The 26201-nt window shown below is 44.4% G+C and overlaps 1 protein-coding gene across 1 annotated transcript in view; it reads right to left on the minus strand.

The window, feature by feature from the left end:
• Positions 1 to 25334, minus strand: part of LOC116082516 (constitutive coactivator of PPAR-gamma-like protein 1) — an 88867-nt gene extending 63533 nt beyond the window's left edge. The window contains exons 1-3 of the mRNA XM_031359417.1: positions 24562 to 25334; positions 5776 to 6022; positions 2337 to 2419 (exon numbers count right to left, since the gene is read on the minus strand). Of these exons, the coding sequence (XP_031215277.1) occupies positions 2337 to 2419; positions 5776 to 6022; positions 24562 to 25035 (804 nt within the window). The 5' untranslated portion in view covers positions 25036 to 25334. The remainder of the gene's footprint in view (positions 1 to 2336; positions 2420 to 5775; positions 6023 to 24561) is intronic.
• Between the last annotated feature and the right edge of the window lie 867 nt (positions 25335 to 26201).

The raw sequence follows: 26201 nt of genomic DNA on the forward strand, positions 1-26201 counted from the left end.
ATTCCTACATGATGGAAAGAAGAAACCAACGCCTGCAGGCTGTCCTTTGACCTCTACACAACACGAGTGTATATGTATGAGCATGTACACAAACAAGTTAAAAAAAAAAAAAAAGGAAACAAAGTTTATTAAATATCTAATTATACATATGCTTATTTTTTGAGTTTTTTATTTTTTATTAGATATTTTCTTTATTTACATTTCAAATGTCATTCCCTTTCTGGTTTCCCCTTTGAAAAGCCCCTATTCCTCCCCTGCACCAACCCACCCTCTCCTGCTTCCTAGCCCTGGCATTCCCCTACACTGGGGCATAGAGTCTTCACAGGACCAAGGGCCTCTCCCCCCACTGATGTCTGGCAAGGCCATCCTCTGCTACATATACAGCTGGAGCCATAGGTCCCTCCATGTGTGCTCTGGTTGGTGGTTTAGTCCCTGGGAGCTCTGAGGGTACCGGTTGGTTCATATTGTTGTTCCTCCTATGGGGCTGCAAACCCCTTCAGCTCCTTGGGTCCATATCTTATAATGTATTTGGATCCAACTCATCTCTTATTCCTCCCCTATTAACTCTTCCCCTAATTTTCCTCAGTTTTTCCTCTCAACTTTACAAAAAAAAAAAAAATTGTTTTAAAGGGAAAATGGAACATATACCTAATACTCAAATTCCTATTTGGGAACTGCTGAGTTTTGCTAGTGGTAACAGCAACACACTGAGGGGACATCATCAGAGGGAGGTGCAGTGATGCAGGATGAAATAAGCAGAGGTGAGGGGCTTTGACGCCTGCCACTTATTTCCAGACAGTCTGAGTTCAAACAAGGCACGGACATGTCTATACAACTTATGGCCAAATGTCAACAAGTGCTGAACCAAGGTGCTACAAATGTAGACAAACGTCTTTCTACCTTTTCAGTATTACATAAACTTACAAGCTGGTTCCTACAAATTGCTCTTGACATCTAGGCTTACAAAGCATAAAGCAAAGGCAGCTCAGCTGAATGTGTGACTATACATGCATATAGCATGAGGTCTCGTGAGTTCCACTCAAAGCCTTAAATGTAAATTTCTTTTAAGGCTTAAAAGAGGAAAAAAGAATCCCCCAAGAAGCAAGTGTCAACGAATGTGTCCCACTTAAAAGGACCCAGTGCTAAACAGGCCAGATGAGCGCAGGTGGAGCACCTGGAGCCCGACTGTTGGAGACTGCATCCTACGAGCCTCTCCTCCACTCCTCATCAAGCGCTCAGAGGCAAGACATGAGCCAGGGCCTAAGAATAAAGCTATTCTCCGTGGAGGACAAAAAAGCAAAAAGAAACAAGTGGTTTCTAAGAGGAAAGGGAGATGAACTTAATGAGAACTGTTTCAGAGAAAAGAAAACATTTTGAAGCACACAGGTGAGAGGAAAAAGAGGTTCTAAGCAGGAAGGAAAAAAAAAGAAATTCTACTTGAAAGATTTCCCTTGAGAAAATCAATAATGTGCCAAGAAAGAAAAACTCATGTTTGAAAGTAAACATCAGTTAGAGCTATTTATGGCAGGAGGATCACTGTGACCAAACTCAGATTTCATGGCACACCTCTAGAAATCATCAAATTTACCCTTCCTTCCCTTGACGGTAAGGACGCTGATCCCAGAAGCTTCCCAGCTGGAAGAGATACAGTGTCCAATCCCCATCTTCCCATTTCCTAAAGCACCTAACAAGTGATCCAACAGCAGTCACAGTGGTCAGTCACTGATAGGTGCCAGCCAGAGTGTCCTCAGGGCCCACAGCAATCTCATTCTGTTAAGACTTACATCAAACCATGGCCTCCTCACTTCAGAGCACCCTGCTAAAATGTCACTTTTCTGATGTTCATTACCATCACAGAGAAAACCAAAAGAAAATGAGTAAGAAAACACTGTTAATAAACCAGTACAAATCTCTCCCATTATTCAAGAAGCACTACAATATACTTCTTTAAAACTATAGAAAAGTAAAAAATCATGAAATCCTTAGACTGCTAAAACATGTTGATCTAAGTGACAGGTGACATTATCTATTGAAAAAAAGTTTATATTTTAGCTAAAATGTTCATTATAAAACTGAAGTTCAAAGATTTCTTCCTGTCTAGCTAGGTACAGGATTCCTTGAAGGGAATCTGGAAGCAATGTATAAGTTTGCCTACCACACAGGTATTGAGAATAAGGAGGGACGTGTGGTCATATATTAAGACAGCAGATCCCAGGATAAGTCACAAGACACTACTACCCACACAGCTCGGCCCCTTCTTCGGTAAAGTCCTTAAGGCACTGTAAAAGCTGTCACATGGGTGAGTCAAAGGCTGGAAAGTCAAGCGGCGTTTGTACCTTCAGTGAGGCGAGTGGATGCTCTGGACCAAGTAAACTCCAATGAAAGGAAGCCAGATCCTCATCAGGTAGTATGTGATTTCCTAGAAATGTAGATAATGTAAAAGCCATCATTATCAGTGACACAGGAAAACTTCTACACCATGTTATGCTAGATTAACTCACATTCAGCCTCCAAGCAGAAACAAACCTTTCTTCACACTGTACCATGAGCAACACACACAGCAGGCTTCTTAGGGCTGACGCCAGCACCAAGTGGGAGTTTTCAGTCTGGACTTCACTCACACTAAGGACTTCACAGTGTTATATACATCAACTTCCCAACAGTATGCAAAGTCACTCTAAGGATCCCAGGAGGTCACACAGGGACCAGACCTAGCTTTTCATTGGTTCCTGAAACACCTGTGGTTCAAAATTACCTGACAGTTAACTACACAGCCAGATACGGAATCTGCAGTTATAAAATCTTCCTTTGGAAAATTAAATGACGATTCTGTTGCAGCATGAATCATCATACACAGTACCATGACAGAACACAGACTAACAGTATCTGAGCTGTCTGTCCTGCCTCTAAAGCTCAAAGGGTATTCTACCCTCACAGCAGGGGCTAGAGAGCCTGAAACACTAAAATCTACAGGGTGTTGGCACTCTCAATGAAATCGAGTAATAATTTTCTAAGTAACTGTGATGTTTGTAATATGGTCTAATGACTTCCATATTAAAACATCAGATTCATTATCTACCTGCTAACAGACACTAGCACAAAGTGCAATCATTCCCAACATTGTCTACAGCACATTAGCCCCCACACACAGTATGAAGCCCCAGGAAGTCCAGACCAGCACAGAGAAGTCCCAGCTGAGCTCTGTACACTTACTATGTTAGTGGACTGCATAGAATTTTATTGTGAAAAATGAAGTGTCAGAGATTTACTTTAAGATTTGACTTAAGAAAACATGAAGCTAAGCTAATTCCAATATCAGTAATGGATTTTGTAAAAAAAAAAAAAAAAAAAAAAAAAAAAAAAACCAACAACAAAACAAAAACCTTAAGTCAAATATTTAAATGTATATCCTACTCAACTTCCCTAAAATAAAATTTTAAATAGTTGCACTTTTCATTACAGAAAAGGAAAATAGCTTTAAAGAGGATGAAATTTTAACAGTCTAAAATAAATCATCTCACTAATAATTTACCTATAATTCTATAACAGAGTAAACTCTATACCTCAAATTAATTGGAAATTTTTTGTAACTACTGGGAATTGAACATAGGGCTAATATTATTCTAACACTGAGCTATACCCCTGGTCCCTTTCCACTGTTTGTCTTGTGACAGAATCTTACTAAGTTGCCTAACAGGGCATAAATTTATGATCTTCTTGCCTCACCCTCCTGGGTAGCAGAGATACACACCTAGTCAAAATAATACTATAGAATGGTTTTTTTTTTTCACTTATTTCAAAATTTTCTTTTAAGTATTTAGAAAAGTATGAGTTGATATTACCTCCCAAGAAATACAGTGTTTCTTAAAGAGAAAATTAAGTATTCATCCATATTTTAAAAACTAGACATTTTGCTTAGGACTTAAGCAAACACAGAATTGTCTACATAATGTGCCACCTACCTACCAACGTTTGTAATAAAATATGTTCTTGATATGCTGTATAACTCTGCTGGCCTGGACCTAACATGGCAATGTCACCCATACTGGCTTCAAATTCACAACCTTCCTTACTCAGCCTTCCAAAAATATGTGCAATTGCATATCCTTTATAACCCCAATATGAATCTCGTGTGTGTGTGTGTGTGTGTGTGTGTGTGTGTGTGTGTGTGTGTGTGTGTGTTTTCACCCCAGAGACAAATGGATCCTCCTTAGGGCTCATTAACCAGCCAGCCTATGCTTTCTGGTGAGCTCCACATCCCAATGAGATACCCTATCCCAAAACAAAAGAAATCAACAACAACAACAAAAAGTGAATAGCTGTCCTGAGGAATTTCATTAGAGGCTGACTTCTGACCTATATACACCTACCTTTCTGATAGCTAGGAATTTCAAAAAAAACCCTCAATCTAATGAGTTTCTTAGAATGGGCTACCTCCATAGAAGGCACAGTAACTTTGCTAGAGACCATGCAGCTTCCCAAAGGGCCTAAGTATCTAAAGTAGGGAAGCAGGAGGTAAGTCACAGGAAAACATCACTCCAAAAACCAAGCACTGCCAGTTGGACACAATGACACAGATTCAAAAATTAGAGTTGGATGTTATAGTAGCTTGACACACACACAGAGACAGAGAAAAGGGTAAGCTGACAGAGGAAAGGAACTACTTAAGGCAAGTACAAGGGAAGAGGCAGGCACGGCCATGTGGCCTCTCGAGCTGAGTAACAGAAGCTAGCATATAGAAGCGGTCCTTTCTGAAAACAAAGGAAAATGATTCTTCTGTGGATTTTTTAAATTTACTTACAAGAGTTTTGTTTTTGTTTTTGTTTTAAGTAGTTGTTTTTCTGCTGGGTGTGATGACACACACATACAACCTATGGAGCAGAGACACAAAGACCTGAAATCCAAGCTCACCCTCAGCTCTATGGTGACTGGAAGCCAGCCTGGGCTATGTAAGACTCTAGCTCAAAACAAAATAAAAAGGTAGTTGTTTTCTTTTATAGTAGTGGCTGCCCCACAAAGGGAAAGAAATGAGAGCAATGCTTTGGTCCCGTGGCATATTTTCTTTGTGGTTAAGATTTGCTGTTGGGTTTTTTTGGTTTTGTTTGTTTTTGGGGGGGGAGGAGGGTTGTCCCTTTAGGGTGGTTTTTTTAGTTTGTTTTTGTTTTGTTTTGTTTTGCTTTTTTGGGCTTTTGAGACAGGGTTTCTCTGTGTAGCCCTGGCTGTCCTGGAACTCACTCTGTAGACCAGGCTGGCCTCAAACTCAGAAATCTGCCTGCCTCTGCCTCTCCAAGTGCTGGGATCAAAGGCGTGCACCACCACTGCCTGGAAAATTTTTTTTCCTAATTGTAGCTTTATTTTATTGTATGTGTATAAGCGTTTTGTATGTATGTAAGTATATATGTGTACCATATACTTAAGTGCCTAGTGCCCACACATCCAGGGCATTAGATCCCCCTGGAACTGAAGTTATGGATGGTTGTGAGCCACCGTGATTTGTGATTCAGAATGTTCTTTCTCTAAAACTTTGAGCCTATCACAGAGTAAGTTTTCCAGCCTGGATAGCAGAACATATAAGCAACATATAAGCATACTAGAAACTAGGAAGAACAATGCATTACCAGCAGGAAAAAAAAAATCAAGAGAGTACAACTGAAGAGCCCATTCTCTCACTCTGCTACAACACCAAAGCATCCAGGCAGAAAAATCTTCAAAAGATAAGTCAGGATGCTTATGTACCACTCCCTTAGAAAACAGTTCTCACACCACTCCACCTACCTAACAGAGCAGCAAAAATAGGAAAACGGTTTGGGTTCAGGTCCAGTTGCTTGGCAACCTCGTGCATCAGATATTGGCTTGTGGTGAGACTCTTCCCGTTGCGGCTCAGTTTCAGGGCATGGGCACTGAAGTAGTAGGGGATGTTGCACAGTGCATAGTCAGAGTCATATGCCACCAAGCCATGGAAACCATTCTCTCTGCAGAAGCCAATCACTTCTTGATGATGATCCTCAATGCTCTGTGCAACCTACACACAGAAAAGGAAGGAAATGCCATCAGATGCAGGCTCGAACTGAAGCAGCAGGTTCAACAGGCAGATGGATTTGACATCTTTAAAGAGCTACTGATATGAATTTTAATCATTCAAATGATCAAAAAGTGCCAGGACCAATCGTGTAACACACTGCTCCAAAAGGAGTCTCAGAAATGAACTGAATTCAAATCATCTGTCAGTAACTTACCAGCCCATCTAGAGTACAAATTCTCCACTCATGACAACTCCAATGTCACCCTGCTTGAAAACAAGCAAATCTGACTGACCCTTGTAACAGTATTTTAAAAGAAAGGAAAATGGAGGGGGATAAGATAAAGAGAATGCAAATGGAGAGAATAAGAGCTGCCCACCTTTGCTATAACTGACACAATCACTAAACTTTTGCTTTAAATAAAGGCCTATATTACCTATCAGTCTCCTAGGTCTACACTCCTGAGGGATTCATCACAGGAGAGCTTCAGGTACACATGACCACCCTAAAGACAACTGTCCCTCTGCAAGCAAAGTCAGGACTACATCAGGCGCTTAGAAGCTAGCTGTCATGTTGTGAAAAGAAGAGCCCACACATCTCCACTGTGCATCCCCACCATGAAGCACGCATACCAACCTAGCCTGAAAACTCACAGAGGGGCAGGCAGAAGGGAGATACATGCAGAGGTCCTTGGGAGTCCCCGAAGTCCTAGACATAGACCCACAAGCTCTGAGAACTCTTCTGAAATGTTAACACCCAAGCCTAAATCATTTTTTAAATTTTAAGTAAGGAAAAATACTTCAAATCCCAAACTGCTGATTTCTCTTGTTATTTTCAAATTCTATCTAACTAAGATTCGAAAAAGCTATTTGTTTCTACAATGGATGAAGGTATTTTAAAGATTAGAATTTACATTAAATCAGGGGAGTAAGTTAAATCTCCAGAGACTTAGAAGAGAAGTAACCTGAAGTTTCTAGAACTACAATCTAATGTATGGATATAATTGGTGAAATTTCAGATTAAATTAAGTTCAGAATTAAGTCCCAGCAGCCAATAGTCAGGCGACTAGTAGCTATCCTACAACAACTAAGTGACAGAACATTTGTGTCTCCCCAGTGGTCGTAGTCATCATTAAGCTAATCTCCTCTCTGGCTTTCACAATGAAAGTGGTTTCTAGGCCTTGCTGAAATATTAGCTGTAACTCACCAAGAGGCAAGGCAAACTGTTAATGATAGTAGTTAAAGGAAAATAACCTTTTCAATTCTCTTAGGGAAAATGTAATATGGCATTATACATTATAAAAAAAGAAAACTACAATTAGTTAAGTAATGTTCTATTCCTTAGAATAAGAGAAATTCACCTCATCCTTAAATCTACAAACATACCAGCTAAAACAGAAAAGTAGCTAAAAAAATTTTTCCTAAAATTAATCCCATCCAGAAATTGTAATCTTAGTCTAGTCCCAAATTCTTTAATCAAATAATTTTCTTTCATAGATATTTTAAAGTATTGTTAAATTAGAAATCACTGGTGTTTTCCACACCTCTGGAGAGGTTCTACAGTAAAAGGGAACAGAGCCACCAGTTGCCCTCCCTAAAGGATTCCCAGGGCAGACAGGTGGCCCACTTGTTCCAGAGGCATGTGAAGGAAATGGCTCAATGCGCCCACAGCAGTCTCTGTTTCTGTATACAGGGCAGTCTATCAGCACCCTAGCTCCAGGAAACTGAGACTGGATGCCCCTCCAAAGTCAGGGACCAGGATGGTGGGGCCCAGCTCCTGAGTCCATCCCTCTCTGAACTTCCCAGGCTATGAGCCTTCTAAGGCAGTGTGTCACAAAGCTTTTCTCCTAAGGAATGAATAGTTTTTTCAACCAAAAGCTGAAAGAAAAGGCTGTTCTAGGTGGGTTTCCAAAGCCATATGTGCCCACGCAGAGCTGAGGCAAATTCTAAGACTGGGAAGTGGCCCTGACCAGATGGAGCTCTCCCTGGGATCAGGGGCCAGAAAGTGGAAGGTCATCAGGGGTCAGGCCTAACTTGTCGGCTTTCAAATAATGCTGTGGGCATTATAAAATAGTAAGCAATATATTTTAAAAGCTATAAAACTCTACTCCAGGAAACAGCTAATCCACCAAATAAAAATCACTGGAATCATAAAAAGAAACATAGTAACTTCTACAGGAAAAAACAAAACATTATGAAAAAGGTAAAGTCGCTGCTTTGTGGAGAACCTTGAGGAAAGCTTCATTAAACCTTAAATCATTTTAGAACACAATATAACATAATTACAGCTATGCAAAACTATGTCTATGGAAACAGACTGAAAAAGAAAAGACCCAAAAGAATGTGTCTGCACAACTTTCTGAGATAGCCAGAGGATGGGGCGTTGGGGGTGGGTAGACAAACCTAAGAGAGCCTGCTTACGGACTGGGAAGCAGGTCAGTGGCTGGGTGAGGCCAACATGCACAAGGCCCCATTCCATCCTGGCACCACCAAAACACAAAAGGACAGTCCCACTAGAGAGCATCCCAGTCTCTGGGCCTCTCCGCTGCAGGCCTTGGGCAGATGCTTCTATAAAATTATAGACAGGCCTGTCTCCACAAAAGACAAGGACCTCGGCTCACATATCCATAGCAGTCACTCCTGCTTCCACAGCAGCTACTCAGACATGAGCAGCTACGAGAGAGTACATTGCTAATCTGTGAAGAATCTGAGAATTCAAGGGACAGGGCATTTCTCCTCGGTGCCTCCAGGGTGTCAGGCAGCAAGCCTTCTCTATTACAAAGATGTGTGTAAGCAGAGGTCCTTGGTTTTTATAGAGACAAACCCACAAAATGTAAGAATCTACCCAAAGACTAGAGCAGAAAGAAAGAAGACCAGAGAGTGTATTTCTAATAGGACTTCTTTCTTCCTTTTTTGTACCAGTGCTGGGATAGATTCCAGGGCAATGCACATGTTAGGCCCTCACCCAGCCCCAATGTGTTTCCAGCCCTTAACCAGGAATGAATGAATGAATGAATGAACGAACGAACAAACAAACAAACAAGCTAGGTAAGGATGAATGTGTATAGTGGCACAATAAACAAGTTGCGAAGCTTTAAGCAAGGGTAGTTGATAAAAGGCCTAATCTTAGTGCAAACAGCATGAGGAAGTCTGAGAGGAAATAAGAGAGAGAGTACTACACTATAGGCAGTCAGGTATCCAAAAATACAGATGAAGAAACTGGACACGGTGGTGCACAATGGGATCCCAGCACTTGGAAGGTGGCATCAAGGCCAGCCCCAGCTACAAAAGATATTGTCTCAAATAAATAAATTACATTAAATTTAAATTAGGGTCTGGGGGGATAGCTCAGGTGATGTACCTGTCATATATGCACAGGAACCTAAGCTGGGACTTTCTTTTAATGTAAAAGAAGTTCTGTAATCCCAACACTAGAAAGAGCCAGGAATATCCCAGGAGCTCACTAGCCAGCAATACTAGCTGTATCAAGAAACTCTAGCTTCAGTGAGACTCTGTCTCAAAAAAATAAGGTAGAAGAAACACACTGAACGTTGACCACTGGCCTCCACATGCATACCCACACATGAGCACATGTATATGTGCACACACATTCACAAGCACATGTGCATACACGCACATACATAGAAACACACATATTAAGCACTAAAGCTTCAGAGTGGGGAGCCAGAGTAGGACAAGCAAAAGCTATAGCACATCCTCCTCTGGTAATCAGAACTCCATTACTTTTTCTTTTGCTTTTGCTTCTGCTCTCCCATGAGTAAGCCTGGGAATAACACAATGAAATTTGTATTTCTATAGCTTCATAAATTTGTTAATTTCAGTTTTAGAAGTAAATAAAAACTACGAAGCTTGAGGCTAGAGAGATGACCCAGTGGTTAAGAGTGCTTACTCGGCAATCAGGAGGAGTAGTTTGGTCCCATGTAAGAAGCCAGCACTGCCCCCTGCCCCCATACCTTCAGCCCTAACTCCCACCCAGGGCAGAGTGGTGCAGGGAGAAGAGACTGCTGAGGTTTGCTGGCTTCTAGCCTGGCCAAGAGGGAGCCCAGGGTGTAAGGATACAGAGACCGCATGAGAAGACCAGGCAGAGCACCTAGAGGAAGACGAAACATGCCTTCCGCTTGATATACCAGCACACACACTAACACAGACATACATGTAAGTAAATAAACCTTTGTGATGAAGATGGAGGTCTATGGTAGAGTGCTTGCCTAACAAGCATGAGACTAGAGCAGTGGTTCTCAACCTTCCTATTGCTGGAACCCTCATGTTGTGGTGACCCACAACCATAAAATTACTTTTGTTGTTACTTCATAAATGTAATTTTGCTACTGTTTTGAATTGTGATGTAGATCTGTGTTTTCTGATAGTCTTAGGTGACCCCTGTGAAAGATTGAGAAACAATTCTCTAGATTCAAACCCTAACATGAAAAACAAAGGTATATGGTCAAATTGGTAGCATCTGTCTTAATCTCAGCACTGTGTGCTCAGGAAAGGAAAGTTCAAGGACAGTCTAGGTTACACAACAGGACCCTTTCCTAAAAAATACAAAGAAAATTTTAATGAGGATCCTATGAGATGTGCTGTTGAGAAGATTGCTATTGTTAACCTCCAGAAAGCATAGAGAGGTAAGCCTTCACAACTCCTTAAGAGAGCCCACAAAGGAAGTAAAGCCCATCTCTCACTAAGGTGGATCAGGCTTGGATTTGAGTTGGAAATCTCAAAGCTGTAGGCCCAGGAGAACCACATATAAGCTTCTGATCAAGGAAGTGAAACTCTTAAAACTCCTGCACACACTCAAAAAAACCAGCGAAGCAGCTTTTACAGCTCCAGCTGAGCACAAAGCCAGTGACCCACACAGGTGCCTGCCTGAACCAGCAGGTGGGAGTTACACTCCTCCCAGGAAACAGGGCAGGTAGAGCTAGGGCTGAAAAGCTTAAGTGGCAGTAAATCCTCCCATCTTCAATCTCAAGGAAGTGCTTCTCATTTAATCTAGAATGATTATTTTTATTCCACTATCAACTTAACACAGAATTCAGAGTTAATTTTTTTACATCAATATGTTGCATTTGGGTGGAGCGGGGGTGGGGGTAGTGGTGTTTTTGGTTTGGTTTTTAGAGAGAGTTTCTCTGTGTAGCCCTTACTGTCCTGGAACTCTCTGTAGACCAGGCTGGCCTCAGAGAGATCCCTCTGCCTCTCTGCCTCTCTGCCTCTGGAGTGTTGGGACAAAAGGTGTGCACAACCACCACCCAGACTAAATGTCATATTAAAAAACAAACAAACAAACAAATAAGAAGCTAGAGAGATGGCTCAGAGTTTAAGATGACTGGCTGCTCTTCAGATAACCAGAGTTTGGTTCCTAGCACTCACACAGCAGCTAGGGAATCCAAGGCCCTCTTCTGGCTTCCATGGGCACCAGGCACACAAGTGGTACACAAAAATATATGTGGGCAAGATACCTACACACATAAAAAAGAGAGGCAAATAAGTCAAAGCTGACTTTATAAAGAATCAAGTTTCTAGGACAGTTCTCTCTCTCTCTCTCTCTCTCTCTCTCTCTCTCTCTCTCTCTCTCTCTCTCTCTCCTCTGCGTGAGCCCTTTCTCTCTCTCCCCCAGCCCTCCCCACCGCGACTCCCCAGCCTCAGTCCTTGGGGGCCAGTGAACACCCCTGAAAGCAGCTTCCCAATATATCTGTCTTTAATATTAGTAAAAAAAAAAGTTTCCAGTATTAGCTAGCAATTAAAATAATTACCTTAACTGCTGTGAAAAGCTGCCACGGGGATAACCCTGGAAGTAGTACTGCCACTCACTTCTAAAATCTAGTGAAAGCAGTTCTATGAAGAGGTTTCCTGTCCCTGCTAATCAGGCTGGTGGACTTCTGTCTCCCAGCTTCCCTGTGATGATTAGACACATCACACATGAACCACTCAGAATCATTTCAGGTAGCAAATGCCTGAAATGTGTCAGGCACTTCTTTTTAAGTAAGCCAGGATATGTCATAGAAAGATAACAGTGTAGAACTTTTCTCAGAGTGCTTTTGCAACAGCTCAGAGGATAATGTAACCCATCCTCCAGCCATCTGAGGATGTAGATGAGCCTGAATTCTTCTGTTTAAAACCAAGCAGTCTTTGCCTTATGCCCACGGAAGTCCAATCAACAAGGACAAGGTGCTGAAACTCACTTCCAGCTTCTGTTCCTACTCTGGTCAACTCACAAATCGATTCCACCCTGGTGAAGTGGGTTGTTGTTTCTGACTTTAAAGGAAGAGTTGACTACAATAGCATTCATTCCAATTTCTCCCCAGGGGAGACTACAATCACAGCTGACTAAACATATCTTACATGCCTCGTTTATTCCATAAGAATGGAAGACAATGATCTTAAAAGCAATGGAAAGCATTTGTTTGAGTTAGCCTAGAACTCCACCACAGCCAGCAGTGTTTCTTTTGAAGTAAAAGGAGTGGCATCGAGAGAGATTCACAACTTTGGCAAGCAGTAGGGAAATAGAAACACCTAGTAACCACATTCAGTAGGATGACTACTATTCAAAACTGAAATAAGAACATTAAAACAGACAGTAAGAAGCACAAGGAAGCATGTGGGAAAGCCAGAACCCTTGTGTGGGGTTCAGAACATAAAGGGGCACAGCAAGTGTGGAGAACAGTACAGCAGTTCCCCCAAATCCCCATCACTGGAGTTGGGAGCCGGCTCAGCAGGTAAAGCTTTCACTTTGCAATTACCCATCCACCCACCCACAACATATGGGGTGGGCATGGTGACCCATCTAAAATCCCAGCCATCAGAGGTGGACATGACATTCCTGGAGCAAGCTAGCTAGCTAGACTAGTGGGATCCTCAACCCCTAAGTTCAAGGGAGAGAGCCCTGAGCTTCGACAAGAGAGAGATCAGTAAAGGATGAAACTCAACATCAACCTCCAGCCTCCACAGGCACACACCCATGCTCACACAAGCATGCACACTACACTTGAAAAAATGCATAAGTAAGTGGCCAATTGAAAAAATATATATACATATATATGTACATATATATATATATATATATATGTATATATATCATACAATTGTAAAAATAATGATAACAGGGGTATCACCCTGACTCCTGATATTCTCAGAAGGCATAAGCACTTAACTCTAAGATGTAACTTCTTACTTAATAAAAAACATACAACTTTTATTTTCCCTGTGGATATGACATTAAACATGTATGCAATGCCTTTTCCAGCTACCAAAGGGTATTGTTTTTATTTTTACTTCCCTTTTCAATTTCTTTAGCAGGTTCTTTGTTATGCTTGACTCAGTGCTTATTTTGTAATAAGTTTGCCTTGTTCACTTCTTAAAAGCACACACACACACACACATACACGCGTGTGCACGCACAAGGGGAGTAGATTCCATCAAAGAAATGCTAGTTAAAGTTTATACTTCTAAAAGATCTAAAAAGCTAATAAAAAGTATTGTCATATGAATTCTATTTAAAATAGGCTACTATAGTAACTTCCAAATAACTAAGCTAAAACTTAAAAAGATTATTTTTATTAAAATCATTCTAACCTGGGCACAGGGACATGCACCAAAGTCTGAATTATAACACAGCAATATCTTATATCTAAATAAATGATAAAATTTAAAATTCATCCCAAACTATGAATGCCAATCTTAATTTTTGGAGTTAAAAAAAAAAAGAAATTTAGATTGATACAATTGCCTACAGCAATGTTTACATATTCCTACGGTCTGCCAGCTTGCAGATGCTCTGTGCAGGGTCTAGAGAACCCCTAGCCTTCATGAATAGGCTCGGGTTACAAGGATGAAGAGCACACTCGACTCAAGGGCTCGGCTACCTGTCACTGCACTGCAGCACCTAGAAGATGGAGCAGCACAGGGGCAGCTCGTCCTTTCCCAGGCCAGTAATTTGGGCTTTGCCTGAGTTTGGGGGTTTTGTTTTTTTCCTGAGATAACAGCAAAATAATTACCAAATGGCCAGGACACAAATGGATGCTGCCTCTCAGTGGCAGCTCAGCCCACACTTCCCCCATGATGCCTAAAAAGCAAAGTGCCTTAAATCAGGGGCAACAAGAGAGAAAGCAAAGCCAATTTACCTACACAGCCCTCTCTATGCCTGCTCAACAGAGTACACCTTGAGTTAAGGCGTATAAAAGGATTACTGCAAGATAAACCCAGGCACCAGGTGGCTGGGACGAGCTCAGGCAGCCAGTCACCTTTGGAATTAACTCTGACTCTGAACAGGAAAACTTCTACTTCCTCCTGTCACATCGCCTGAGGGAGGGGGCAGCAGTGCTGGGTGTGCCCACTCAGCAGGTAGTCTGTGAACAACTCCAATAAGCCAAGGATTGTTCTAGAAGCTGGATGGCAGGCGAGGTCCTCAGAGAAGTTACTTTCCATAAGGAGAAAAATAAGTAAAAGCAACGTAAACTAAACTATACCAATATCTGGGGAATTTTAAAACATTGTATGTTAATTCTGGTCCCGTTCCATTCGGTTCGGTTTGGTTCTTCAAGACAGGGTTTCTCTGTGTAGCCTTGGCTATCCTGGAACTCACAGAGATCCATCTGTCTCTGCCTCTTGAGTGCTGAGGTTAAAGACATGTGCCACTACTGCCAGGCTGGTTGGTTTATTTCTTAAAGTAGTTTTACTATTATTTATTTGTGTGTACAGATATGTCTGCATATGAATGAGGACCCAGGGTGTTGGACTCCCATGAAGCTGGAGTTACAGGCAGCTGTGGGCTGATAGATGTGAGTGCTGGGACTAAACTCAGGTACTTCACATGAACAGCATGTGCTCTTAACCACTGGGCTATGGCTCCAGTCCCAAACTCTGGTGGTTTTGGGGTTTTTGTTTTGTTGGTTGGGTTTCTGTTGTTGTAGTAGTTTTGAAATTCTGTCTACAGATCCACCGGAAAATAACCTAATTATTCAAAAATTCTAAAGCACATTCTCTTCATATACAGTCTTTTGACATTTATTCCTACAGTTTGATTGCATACTGAAGTTGGGATACATACACACACACACGTGTGTGTGTGTGTATACATGTGTGTATATATATGTGTGTGTGTATATATTCACACACACACACACATGAATATGACATATTAATTAGTTTCTTTCCATCAGTATAAATTTCAGTAAACTAAAATGAAGAATAATGTCTAGGGATATCTTAAAGATGGGATATATATATAAATGCATATTTTAGAGACTTAAGCTGTATTTCCGAGCTCACTTCCTGATACACAAAGCCCCAAAGGCCCTACAACTTAGAATCCTTGGATTTGGTAGCATTAGGGATTCCTTGTCTTGGCACTACTGGTATTTGGGACTAGCTAACTCTGCTACAGGGAGCTGTTCTGGGCACTGCAGAATGTTACAGCATCCCAACCTCTACCCAGTTAACACCCTCTGCCCCAGGGGCTCTGCTGACACTGCCAATCGTCAATCCTAGCTAAGAATTCCCAAATCTTCACAAAGATATCATTTTATGACATCAAAAAAGAAATTCTAAACATGAAAGACGTACCTCAACACTGCTCTTCCAGAGGAGCAGGGGGTCAATATCCAGCACCCACACAACCATCTCTAACTACACTCCTGTAGAAATCTGATGCCTTCTACTAGCCTCTGTAGGCACCGGGTACACACATGGTGTAGTTATACATATATGATATATGTAGGAAAGCCATCTATACACATAAAGTAAGTAAAAATTTTAAAAAAGAATTAAGCCCATTGGGAAACAGAAAAGAGAGCACAAGAAAATACATTTTAATAAACAGTCATTGATTCAAATATTCAAAGAAAATAAAATTTGTCTGGCTATATAAAAGAATACAGTAAATATTTTTAAAAAGTGAGTGTATGGGGTTGCAGAGATGGCTCAGTGGTTAAGAGCACTGACTGCTCTTCCAAAGGTCCTGAGTTCAAATCCCAGCAACCATATGGTGGCTCACAACCATTGGTAATGATATCTGATGCCCTCTTCTGGTGCATCTGAAGACAGCTACAGTGTACTTAGATACAATAATAAATAAATCTTAATAAATAAATAAAGTGAGTGTTGGTGTTGTGGGGCAAACCTTTAATCCTAGCACTTGTGAGGCCAAGGCCACATTGGTCTACACAGCAAGTTCTGGACCAGACAACTCTACATAGTAAAATCCTGCCTCAAAAAAGCAAAAACAGCCAGGCAGTGGTGGTGCATGCCTTTGATCCCAGCACTTGGGAGGTAGAGGCAGGTGGATTTCTAAGTTCGAGGCCAGCTTGGTCTACAGAGTGAGTTCCAGGACAGCCAGGGCTACACAGAGAAAGCCTGTCTCGAAAAACCAAAAAAGAAAAAAGAAAAGGCAAAAACAAAGCCTGGCATTGTGGCTGGCATGTGCCTTTAATGCACCCCAGAGGCAGACTTAGGCAAATGAATTTCTGAAAGTTTCAGGCCAACCAAGGTTACACATTAAGAATCTCTTTGCTTATTTGATTGATTGATTTTAAAGCAAATAGTGGAACTCTGGAGTTGACTCAGTGAATAGGAGTGCTTGTATGACACGCCTAAGGACCTTAATGAGTTCAAATCCCCAGCACCTACAGTTCCGTGAATCTGTAACCCAGTCTTGAGGGGCAGAGACAGGTAGATCTTTAGAACCTGATTACAACCAACCTAGCCCAACCTAAACAAGTTCAGTAAGAGAACCAGTCTGTAGGCAATTAGGTGGTCACTGATACAGGTAGATACCCAAAGTCCTGCTCAGGCCTCCAATGCATGCACACACCCCAAGAAGGAAGGTGGTATTTGAGAAAGGCTTTGACGTGAGTAAAAGTTCGACAAAGTAAAAGACGGGATGGCACACTAAGAGACAGAAACGATGGGAGGAATACATGAACAGATAGACAAGGTAGAGAGGGTATGAGTCATGAAGCAAGATGTAATGGCTAGGGTTGCAGAAGGGTCTACAAGTCTAAACAGAGTTGGACTCTAAGGGTTTGCTTCAAGTCTGAGCATGACAGAGGCTTCCCTGAAGATGTGGTGAGTAAGATGAATAACCTGGGTTAACTTTGGGAGCCTGAGGCATTCTGACTGCCCCCACAGTATGATTGTCAGGAAATAGTGGTTACAGTATAGCTTATATCTCTAGATTCTGGCTGTGTTCTGTGCCATTTCTTTTTTTTTTTTTTAAATTTATTTATTATTATATATAAGTACACTGTAGCTGACTTCAGATGCACCAGAAGAGGGTGTCAGATCTCATTATGGGTGGTTGTGAGCCACCATGTGGTTGCTGGGATTTGAACTCATAACCTTTGAGAGAGCAGTCAGTGCTCTTACCCACTGAGCCATCTCGCCAGCCCCTCTGTGCCATTTCTTAAATGCCAGTAAATAGACAATAGTTTGGTTTCAGAACCTGCCAATGGGTTTGCAAAGCAGCTGTAGCTTCTATGTCAGGGACCCTGGGAATGAGGAAGGAGGAGGAGGTGACGGAGACTGTGGCACCAGCGTGTGTTGTTACAGTAGGACTACCAGGGTTGCGGGTAGAACCATCAGCTAACTCAGAAGTAGTGGAGACTGATGGGAGTGGTCTTGAGGCTCAAAGCTGTCTGGATAAAAAGTAAAACTAGAGACTAGAAAAAGGAATGGTAGAGGCAAGGGGAGTCCCGAAGATGTCCAAAAAGGACATGGACCTTGAAGGGGTTGGCACTTATCGGGCCTGAACTCTGGGACAGCAACAATAAAATTAGAATTCATTCAGAATGAGACGCAGAACAGGGACCCAGCTGGTGGAGGTGTGGAGAACAAGGCCGGTTGGTGGGAGAGGGAGGGGACCACTAGTCAGTCAGCAGGGGAGGGAGACAAGGCACACAGTGAAAGGATGGAATGCCTCTGATACCCCATCCTGAACACCAGGGGGAAAAAAGCATGTAACAAAGAAGCCCCAACTTTGGCCTTTACAGAAAGTCTCAATTTAACAATCCCAAGAAATTGCTTTTAGCACTGAAGAGAGTTCAAGGGTGCAGGTAGGAAGAGAGTAGGACTTCCAGAAAAGAGAAGAGATTTAGGCAAGGATAATAACAAACTGGTGTTCAAGAGCTGAATCCAGCCCAGAGCCCTATTTTGCTTAGTTTGACATTTTTTAAGTGGGATAACTTCAAATAAAATGTAGATTTCTGGTTTACTTGAAAAATCTGGACATCTAGCAATATGGCTTTCATGCCACTGGACATGGTGTCTATAATCCCAGGAAGCTGAAGCAGGAAGGCTACCATGAGTTTGAGGCCAGCCTGGGCTTCACAGTTAGCTCCAGACCAATGGGGCTACACAGCGTGATATCCTATCTTGAAGAGAGAAAAGTAAAAAGGAGAGAAGACATGGGAGAAGAGGGGTAGTGGAGAAGGAGGAAGAGAGGAGAGCAAGGGGTGGGGTGGGGCATGGACTGAAAAGGCTGGGCAAACTGCAGACCACTACTTTAAAAAGACAACTACAGGCAAGGATATGGTACTACAAGCCTTTAATCCCAACAGAGGCAGAGGCAGATGGATCTCTTAAGTTCAAGACCAGCCTAGTCTACACAGCAAGTTCCAGGACATGCTAGGGCTAAATAGAGACCCTATCTCAAAAAAAAAAAAAAAAAAAAAAAAAAAAAAGGTACAGATACAAAAAATATTTTTTACATATTAAAAACTGCTAAAAAGGAGTAATATATGGCATAAAGCACACAGTCTCTGCAGCCACTGTGGTAGCTCAAAGCAATTCTGGAAGAATCAATTATATGACAATGTAGTTTAGTGATAAAGTACTTGCTTATTCCCCAACACTACCAATATGAATGTGTGTGTGTGTACATATATGTTAAAGGAAACTACCAGTGACTTAGCTATTCTATTCCTGAGTACATACTTAAAAGAAATAAAAAGGAGAGATTCAAATCTATTTACATACCAGGTTCATAGAAGCACTATTCACTTTTCATAATAGTCAAAAAGCAGGAGAAATTCAGATGTCTAGCTATGAACATGTCACATGCAAATGAAATATTGTTTAGCTTACAAAATTACTGACCCTTGAAAATAGTAAGCTGCAGTCATGTACCCTGGAACACCTCAACATTAGCATATACTATGTCTAGCTTTCTACAGGACCTTTTCTAAGTTGAGCTATAAGTACCATTAGATTAAATTGCCTCTAGTGTTCATTAGAGCCACACACTGTACAGGTTTGTAGCTGAGAACAACAGGCGTGTGTGTGTGTATTATGTGGGGAGAGAGAGAGAGAGAGAGAGAGAGAGAGAGAGAATGTGAGCAAGCGAACACACCTACAGGCCACACCAGTTAGATTTAAGTATACTTCAAGAAACTGCCTGAATATATATTCCTCCTATGGTTAAACAGCACAGGACTATAGTTTCAAAACTGACATACTAGAGAGAAATATTTACTTTTAATGGGTGACTAGTTTGAGTAAATTCTGGACTGTACTTCCTAGTTACTTAAAGGTCCCTGAGACTTACTCTTAGTTCTCTGGATCTAACGATGTGTGGTTTTCTTCCACACAGAAACCCTCCTCCTACTGTAACTGCAAAAGCAAGTGCTATCAGGACGGCCAGGGCGTGAGCACGATGTAGGGCACACCCTTAAAGTACTCAGACACTGAAACTGGACTCTTGACTTTAGCCTGCACTTCCCTTTGCAGGGTTACTAGTCTCCAGTTTTAAATGAGTCAGGAGATCCTGCTTCTGGCAATGAAAAAAACCGGTCACTAAGACACTGAGTACTGAAGGACAGAGTGACTGTGAGCAAGGACCAGTAAGCATCCAGGCTGACTGACGCCACTTGCTCCTCATCACTGACTCCCAAGAACAGGTCATGATCGTTAAATGCAAGTGTGTTTTCTTGGCTTGGCTGAAAACAGGAACACCATTTCATGTAAGCGCTGAGTCCACAAACCAGAGCATTGATTTAGCAAAGCCTCATGAGAAGGAACTCGGAACTTGGGACGGTTGGACGAGGTCTGAGGAACCTCAGGGTAAATTTTCACACCTTTGACACCTGCAGTCTAGTAGGGGAGGTGTTTACACAGTGCCAGTAAATTAATGTCACCAAGATTTTTAAATAAACACAAGCCGCTCCCTGAGGCTTCAAAGGTTACCGTGACTCAAGCACACAAAGGACACTCTCCCAGTGACAATAAAATTATCTCAAATAAAAGCCAACTCTGGTCACAATCTCTGGTCACAGAGATGCACTACCTGTACAGAACATGCAGCTAGGACCAGCAAGATGGCTCAGCAGGCAAAAGCACCTGCATCCAAGTCCAACAACCGGAGTTCTATCCCTGGGACCCACATGGAAAAAAACAACTGTCCTTGGACTTCCACATGTGCCCCAAAACAAGATGTACCCCACCACTACAAAATACATTTAAATGTAATTTTAAGATATAGTTATTACTCTATCAAAGAGATATTCTCTAAATAAAAAATGACAGAAAAGTATAACTTTCTGCCAACTTATAAAACACCAGAAAAGGTGGGGGAGTGGGGCTGGGGTGGAAATGGAGATGACCATCACAGACAGTTTACATGTATGAAACTGTCAACGAATAATAAATAAATAAAAGAAATCCTATTTTAAAACGTAAAAAAGACAGCTTCGGTGTTTTTGTAACAGAAAGGTTTTTATAAAGCATAATATATACATAGGTGTTCATGTCGATTTCTTTACCAATATTTATCTCTTTTTAAAAAAGTAGTTTGCATACAGTAAAAATAATTTTTAGCTTATCTTTGGTGTACAGTTTTGGTTTTTAAATGTTATCACTGTAACAGAGAAGTTCGGCATCCACCTGGCACTTTGGGAACTTGGCTTCCCGAATGCATGTGATGCATGTGTGTGCATCTGAATATGCACATGTTGTGAGGAAGCCAGGTATTGACAATGGGTGTGTTCACATGGAACTTACTGGTTAGCAAGCCATGAGGACCTGCCCATGTCCACCTTCCAACACTGGGGCTGAGTTGCCCCATGCAGTACTCAGCTTTTTCTGTAGGTGCTGGGGTTCTACTTTAGAGCCTCTTGCTCTACAGCAGGCATCACCAACTGAGCCACTTCGATAACTGCTAGTTGTTTTGGGGTGATGGAGGTGGTTTTTGTGTTTGGTTGGGTTTTTTTCCCTAAGGCAAGTTCTCATGGAGCCTAGGCTGAGCACTAGCATGCTATGCAGGCAAGGCTAACTCTGACCTGCTGCTCCTCCCACCTGCCAAGCACTGAGTGCCACTACGTCCAGTTTATGCAGTGCTGGGCATGGACACCTAGGCCTCACACATGCCGAAATGCCAGTGTTTATGAGAATAAAGTTTCATTAAGAAGATACCCATTGGCTCTGGAAGAGCACTAGCTCCTCCAGAGGACCTGGGTTCAATTCCCAGCAACCACATGTTGCTCACAACCATCTGTAACTCTGATTCCAGGAAATCCAATGTTTTACTCTGACCTTTCAAGGCACCAGGCACAGAAGAAGTGCACAGACATAATGCAGGCAGAACACCCATACACATTATAAATAAACTAAAATAACTACCACCCAATTCCAGCTACTCACCCATTCTGGATGATATACAGTGACAGTGCATCACTAGTTAAGTATTTGTGAGCCTCCAGAAAAACATTTAAAAGTCCAACACACAGATACACACATAGAAACATACACTCCCTTAAACAGAGATCACCAAAGATAAATTTTGTTTGTTTGTTTTTGTTTTTCGAGACAGGGTTTCTCTGCGTACCCCTGGCTGTCCTGGAACTCACTCTGTAGACCAGGCTTGGCCTCGAACCCAGAAATCCACCTGCCTCTGCCTCCCAAGTGCTGGGAATAAAGGCATACGCCACCACTACCCAGCCTCACCAAAGATAATTTTTATGACTCAAAAAAAAATTATCCTTTTAAAAACATGTACAGTCAATCATTACTTTAAAAATTATTTTTAGTTTTATGTGTGTGAATGTTCTGCCTGCTTGTAAGTATAGTGTGCCACATTCACACCTGGTGCCTGTGGAAGTCAGAAGAGGGCTTCAGATGCCCTGAAGCTGGAGTATTAGATGATTAGGAACCACCAAATGGGGGCTGGGAATCATCTGGGTCCTCCGAAGAGCACTGATCCTCTTTCCGGCCTCAAAACCACCCTTTAGAATAAACGCCGCACTGCCTCAGGGAGACTGAAGTACACAGGACTGTTTTCTTGTTTTAAAATAGCTCCCAGAATTCTGTCTGGTTTTTTCAGTTTCACATCTTCTCTCTGGTGCCACCTTTTGCTATTAATGGAGCTCCTGCTTCCAGCAGACTATCTTTTTCACCTCTCCTCAGACAGGGTTGAGAAAATGGACAGCCAGGATTGCTAGAATTGCATCTACAAAGGCTAGAGACAGTTGAGACAGAGCAGGCAGGAAAGACAACATTGTCTCATGAGCACCAGAGCTTTCTCGTGGGCATACACACATACATACAGAGAAAGACAGAAAGAGAGAGAGAGAGAGAGAGAGAGAGAGACAGAGACAGAGACAGAGACAGAGAGACAGAGACAAAGAGAGGCAGAGTAGACTCTAATCTGAAGTAATATTCAACGTTTTATTGAGTGTCTTCACTAACTAAAAACACAGCCCTGTGCAGTTAGCAAAAGCAGGTAATAAGGCTCTTTTTGTGTCTTAAAACATTACTTCCCATCACTCCGCAACATTAAACCAGGCCCATTTTCAGGCTGTCCACTAGAGGTAGATCACAGAGGAACACTTCACTTTCCCCCTCCAAGAGCCCCAGGCTACAGAGAAAAAGTGAGAGGCACACACTGCCTCTCACACGAACTCCCTGAGAAATGACAGGCTCTGTATCTGCCATGCTCCTGGGCCAATCATCACCATCCAGCCGCCTCCACCCACAGACTTAAACACAACTTCACCAATTGCAACAGGATCCTGGGTGGAACTTCCGCAATCATTTTAGGCTTAACTACCACCATCTCACCACTGCCAGCAGGGATGATCAGGAAGAAGGAGGCATGCTAAAAGTTGTCTCAGTTTCCAAAGAAAAGAGCAAGTTGGAAGACAGTGGCAAGTCTTAAAACTGAAACAGCCTCACCCCTCCCCAAAGAAGTGGAGTTTTTTTTGTTTTTGTTTTTAAAAAAAAAAAATCATGAAAATGCAAGCTATTCAAAGCTGAGGATCAGTTAGGTGCTCAGCTTTCAGTCCTCGGAGCCCTTAAGTTCTCTGGGCCAACTTTGGCTGCAGAACCTTCTGCCAATGGGACAGCAGAGGGCTGACAATGTGGAGCTCTCCTTACCCACCAATCAGGGCTGTGAAGGTCACTGAACACTTCTTGTGCTGCAGAGAAAGATCTCACAAGTTCCTGCCTATGCCAAACGACCCCCAAATTCTTCTTCCTGGTTCTGAACTACTACCTCCACATTAGACATGAAGAACTGAACCACTTTAAAACTCACGGAACTAACAAGAGCCAGTTTACAGTGCTTTGAAATCTAAAACCAAAATGTTACCATAGACAATTTCTCCAAACATCTCATTTTCAAAGGTAGAGGAGCAGCATCTGCCTTCAGAATTAGAGATCAGCACCGATCTATACACAAGGCTCCTCTCCCACAGCTTGGGAGGCTCTGTTTTCAGCTTCCTGTGCCTAAGGCCCTGACAATCTACTCTCATTTATGCTACAGACTTCCAAGATAAACCTGTTGCTGGGAAAGAGCGGGTTAATTTCGACAGATGGGTATACACTTAAGGCTAAGGCCAGTGGGTAAGCCTGCCTACCTCCCAGAAGAGGGGAAAGACTGAGGATGTGGGAGATCCCACGGATCCCACTTGGGGTGAGGGTCTGTCCATCAGTCTCAAGGGTCTTACGCACAAGCCTATGGGCCCACCCACAGCAGCAGGCCAGAGAGTAGGGACGAATTGCTGTGGGCAGACTTCAACCACACCAGGCCTAAAGGCCTGGGCATCCATCTTGCTCCAGGCCCCCTCTGCTGAGCTTGCAGCAAGCCTGGGCACGGTGACACGCTGTGTCCCGAGTGGGCCCCCGAAAGACACTGAGGCCTGATCCGAGGCCTTCCACCGGCAGGAGCACCCGGGACTCACTCTGGGCCAGGCTGGGCTTCCCGGAACTAGTTCAGCGCTGACACTGGCCCAAGAGACCTCCCAAGTCCAACCCAAACTCAAGCCCCAAAAGACCCTAGGCCAAGCCCCGAACCCTGGCCCAAGGAACCTCAGACTCAACTCCGATCGCTACCTAAGCAATTCCAGGCCCAGCCCAAACACAAGCACGAAGAGGCCTGTAAACCAACTGTGACTCCCGTCCAAGTGATCCCAGACCCCCAACCCTGACTCAAACCCGAAGGGAATCACAGTCCAAAGGGCACCAGGCCCGACCCTGACTCAGGCCCAAAGAGACCCCCGCCCCAGCCCTAAGAGACCCCGGCCAACCGGCTCCAGCCGCACCTTGACGTGGAAGCGGATGAGCGCCAGGCGGATGCAGTGGGCCATGCAGACCGGAGGCAGGAACCAGACCTTGGGCGGTGGCGTGCCCTTGTTCTGGACATGGCTGACGATCTGCTGCGCTGTCTGGCGCTCGTTGCCCTGCCGCTTGACCCACTCGTGCAGCCGGGCCTTCTCGAGCGCGCCGTTGAAGAAGACGAAGAGCTCGATGTTGCCTCCGAAGCAGGCCTTGGCCAGAGCCGCCAGGTAGCCGAGCATGTGGTTCCACTGGCCGCCGCTCACCCAGTCGGTGTAGAAGCCACCGTACAGGCGATGCAGGCAGTTGTCGGCATCCACCAGCAGGCGCAGCGGGGTCTGCGGGGGCCGCTGCCGCCCGCCGCCCACCAGGCTGCCCCGGGCCAGCTTCTGCAGCTCCACCGGCACCACGGCGCTCGGACAGTGCTTCTCGATGTAGTCCTGGAAGCCCTGCACGCCCATGGCGGCGGCAGGGCGGGCGCGCGCGGGCGGCGGGGCCGGCGGCGGCGGGGCGGGGGGCGGCGGGGCCGTGGCGCGGCCGGCGGGCGCGGGCAGCCTCAGGGCGGGCTGGGGCTGGCCGGGGGCGCGCTCACGGCCGCCGCGGCCGCCATGTGCTGCCGCCTCCCAGGGCCATGTCTGGGGAGGGACCTGCGCCGCCGCCGCGCTGCGAGGCCGAGGCCGAAGCTGGGCCGGGCGGGGCGGCGCTGACGTCGGGCCCGCCCGCGCGGACGCGGGAGGCGGAAGAGGCGGCGCCGAGCCGCGGCCCGGCTCCCGGGGCGGCGGAGAAGGCGGAGGAGGCGGAGCGCTGCTCGGCTTGTCGGGGCCTCAGAGGGCCGCAGCCGGGCGGGCTCGGGGAGGCGCCTGGGCCCGTGCAGGCCGCGCCCCGAGGCCGCGGGCCTCGGAGGCCGGCTCCGCCCCGCGCGCGGCTGCTGGCCCGGGAGGCGTGGCCGGCGGCTTGCGCCCCTCCTCCTCCTCCTCCGCCGTGGCGTGGGTCGCGCGGCGGGGCGGGGAAGCCTGGAACCTGGGAGCCCGAGCCGCTGGGGAGGACCGCGGCGACAAGATGGCGACGTTCCCGGGGCAGGGCCGCGGCTTCACGGCCTCGCGTCGGAAGCCGGCTGAGGAGAGGCCCCGAGAGGCCCCAGCCTCCCCGAGGTGCGCCGCCCTCCGGAGACGAGCGGACGCGAGCTGCCTCAGGGGCTCGGGCCGCGAGGGTGACACCCGCTAAACCCAGGCGCCGACCGTACGTATGCTGAGCCGGGACCAAAGGTTCTGAACGAGAAGGCGTCGGAAGGGGACCTGGGCACGTCGCTCAGTTAGCACAGTGCTCGTCTGGTATCTTCGATGCCCAGGGTTCGACTACTGCCAGCTGCTCAGGCTGTAAGCCCAGCATTCAGGAAGTGGAGGCTGGAGGATCAGAAGTTCAAGGTCGTCTAATGCAATTGGAAGCCAGCCTGGGATACATGACCCCCCCCCAAAAAAAATTTTTTTTAAAGGAGCGGTTTTGTTTTGTTTTGTTTTGTTTTGTTTCTTACCTCCCAATTTTTAATCTGTTGGCTTTCTGGACAAGCCGCTGCTGGATTGGGTGCACTAGACACAGAGTGGCTCGTGCATTACACAGAGCCACTGAA

This window comes from Mastomys coucha, unplaced genomic scaffold, assembly GCF_008632895.1.
Source record: "Mastomys coucha isolate ucsf_1 unplaced genomic scaffold, UCSF_Mcou_1 pScaffold7, whole genome shotgun sequence".
NCBI lineage: Eukaryota > Metazoa > Chordata > Mammalia > Rodentia > Muridae > Mastomys > Mastomys coucha.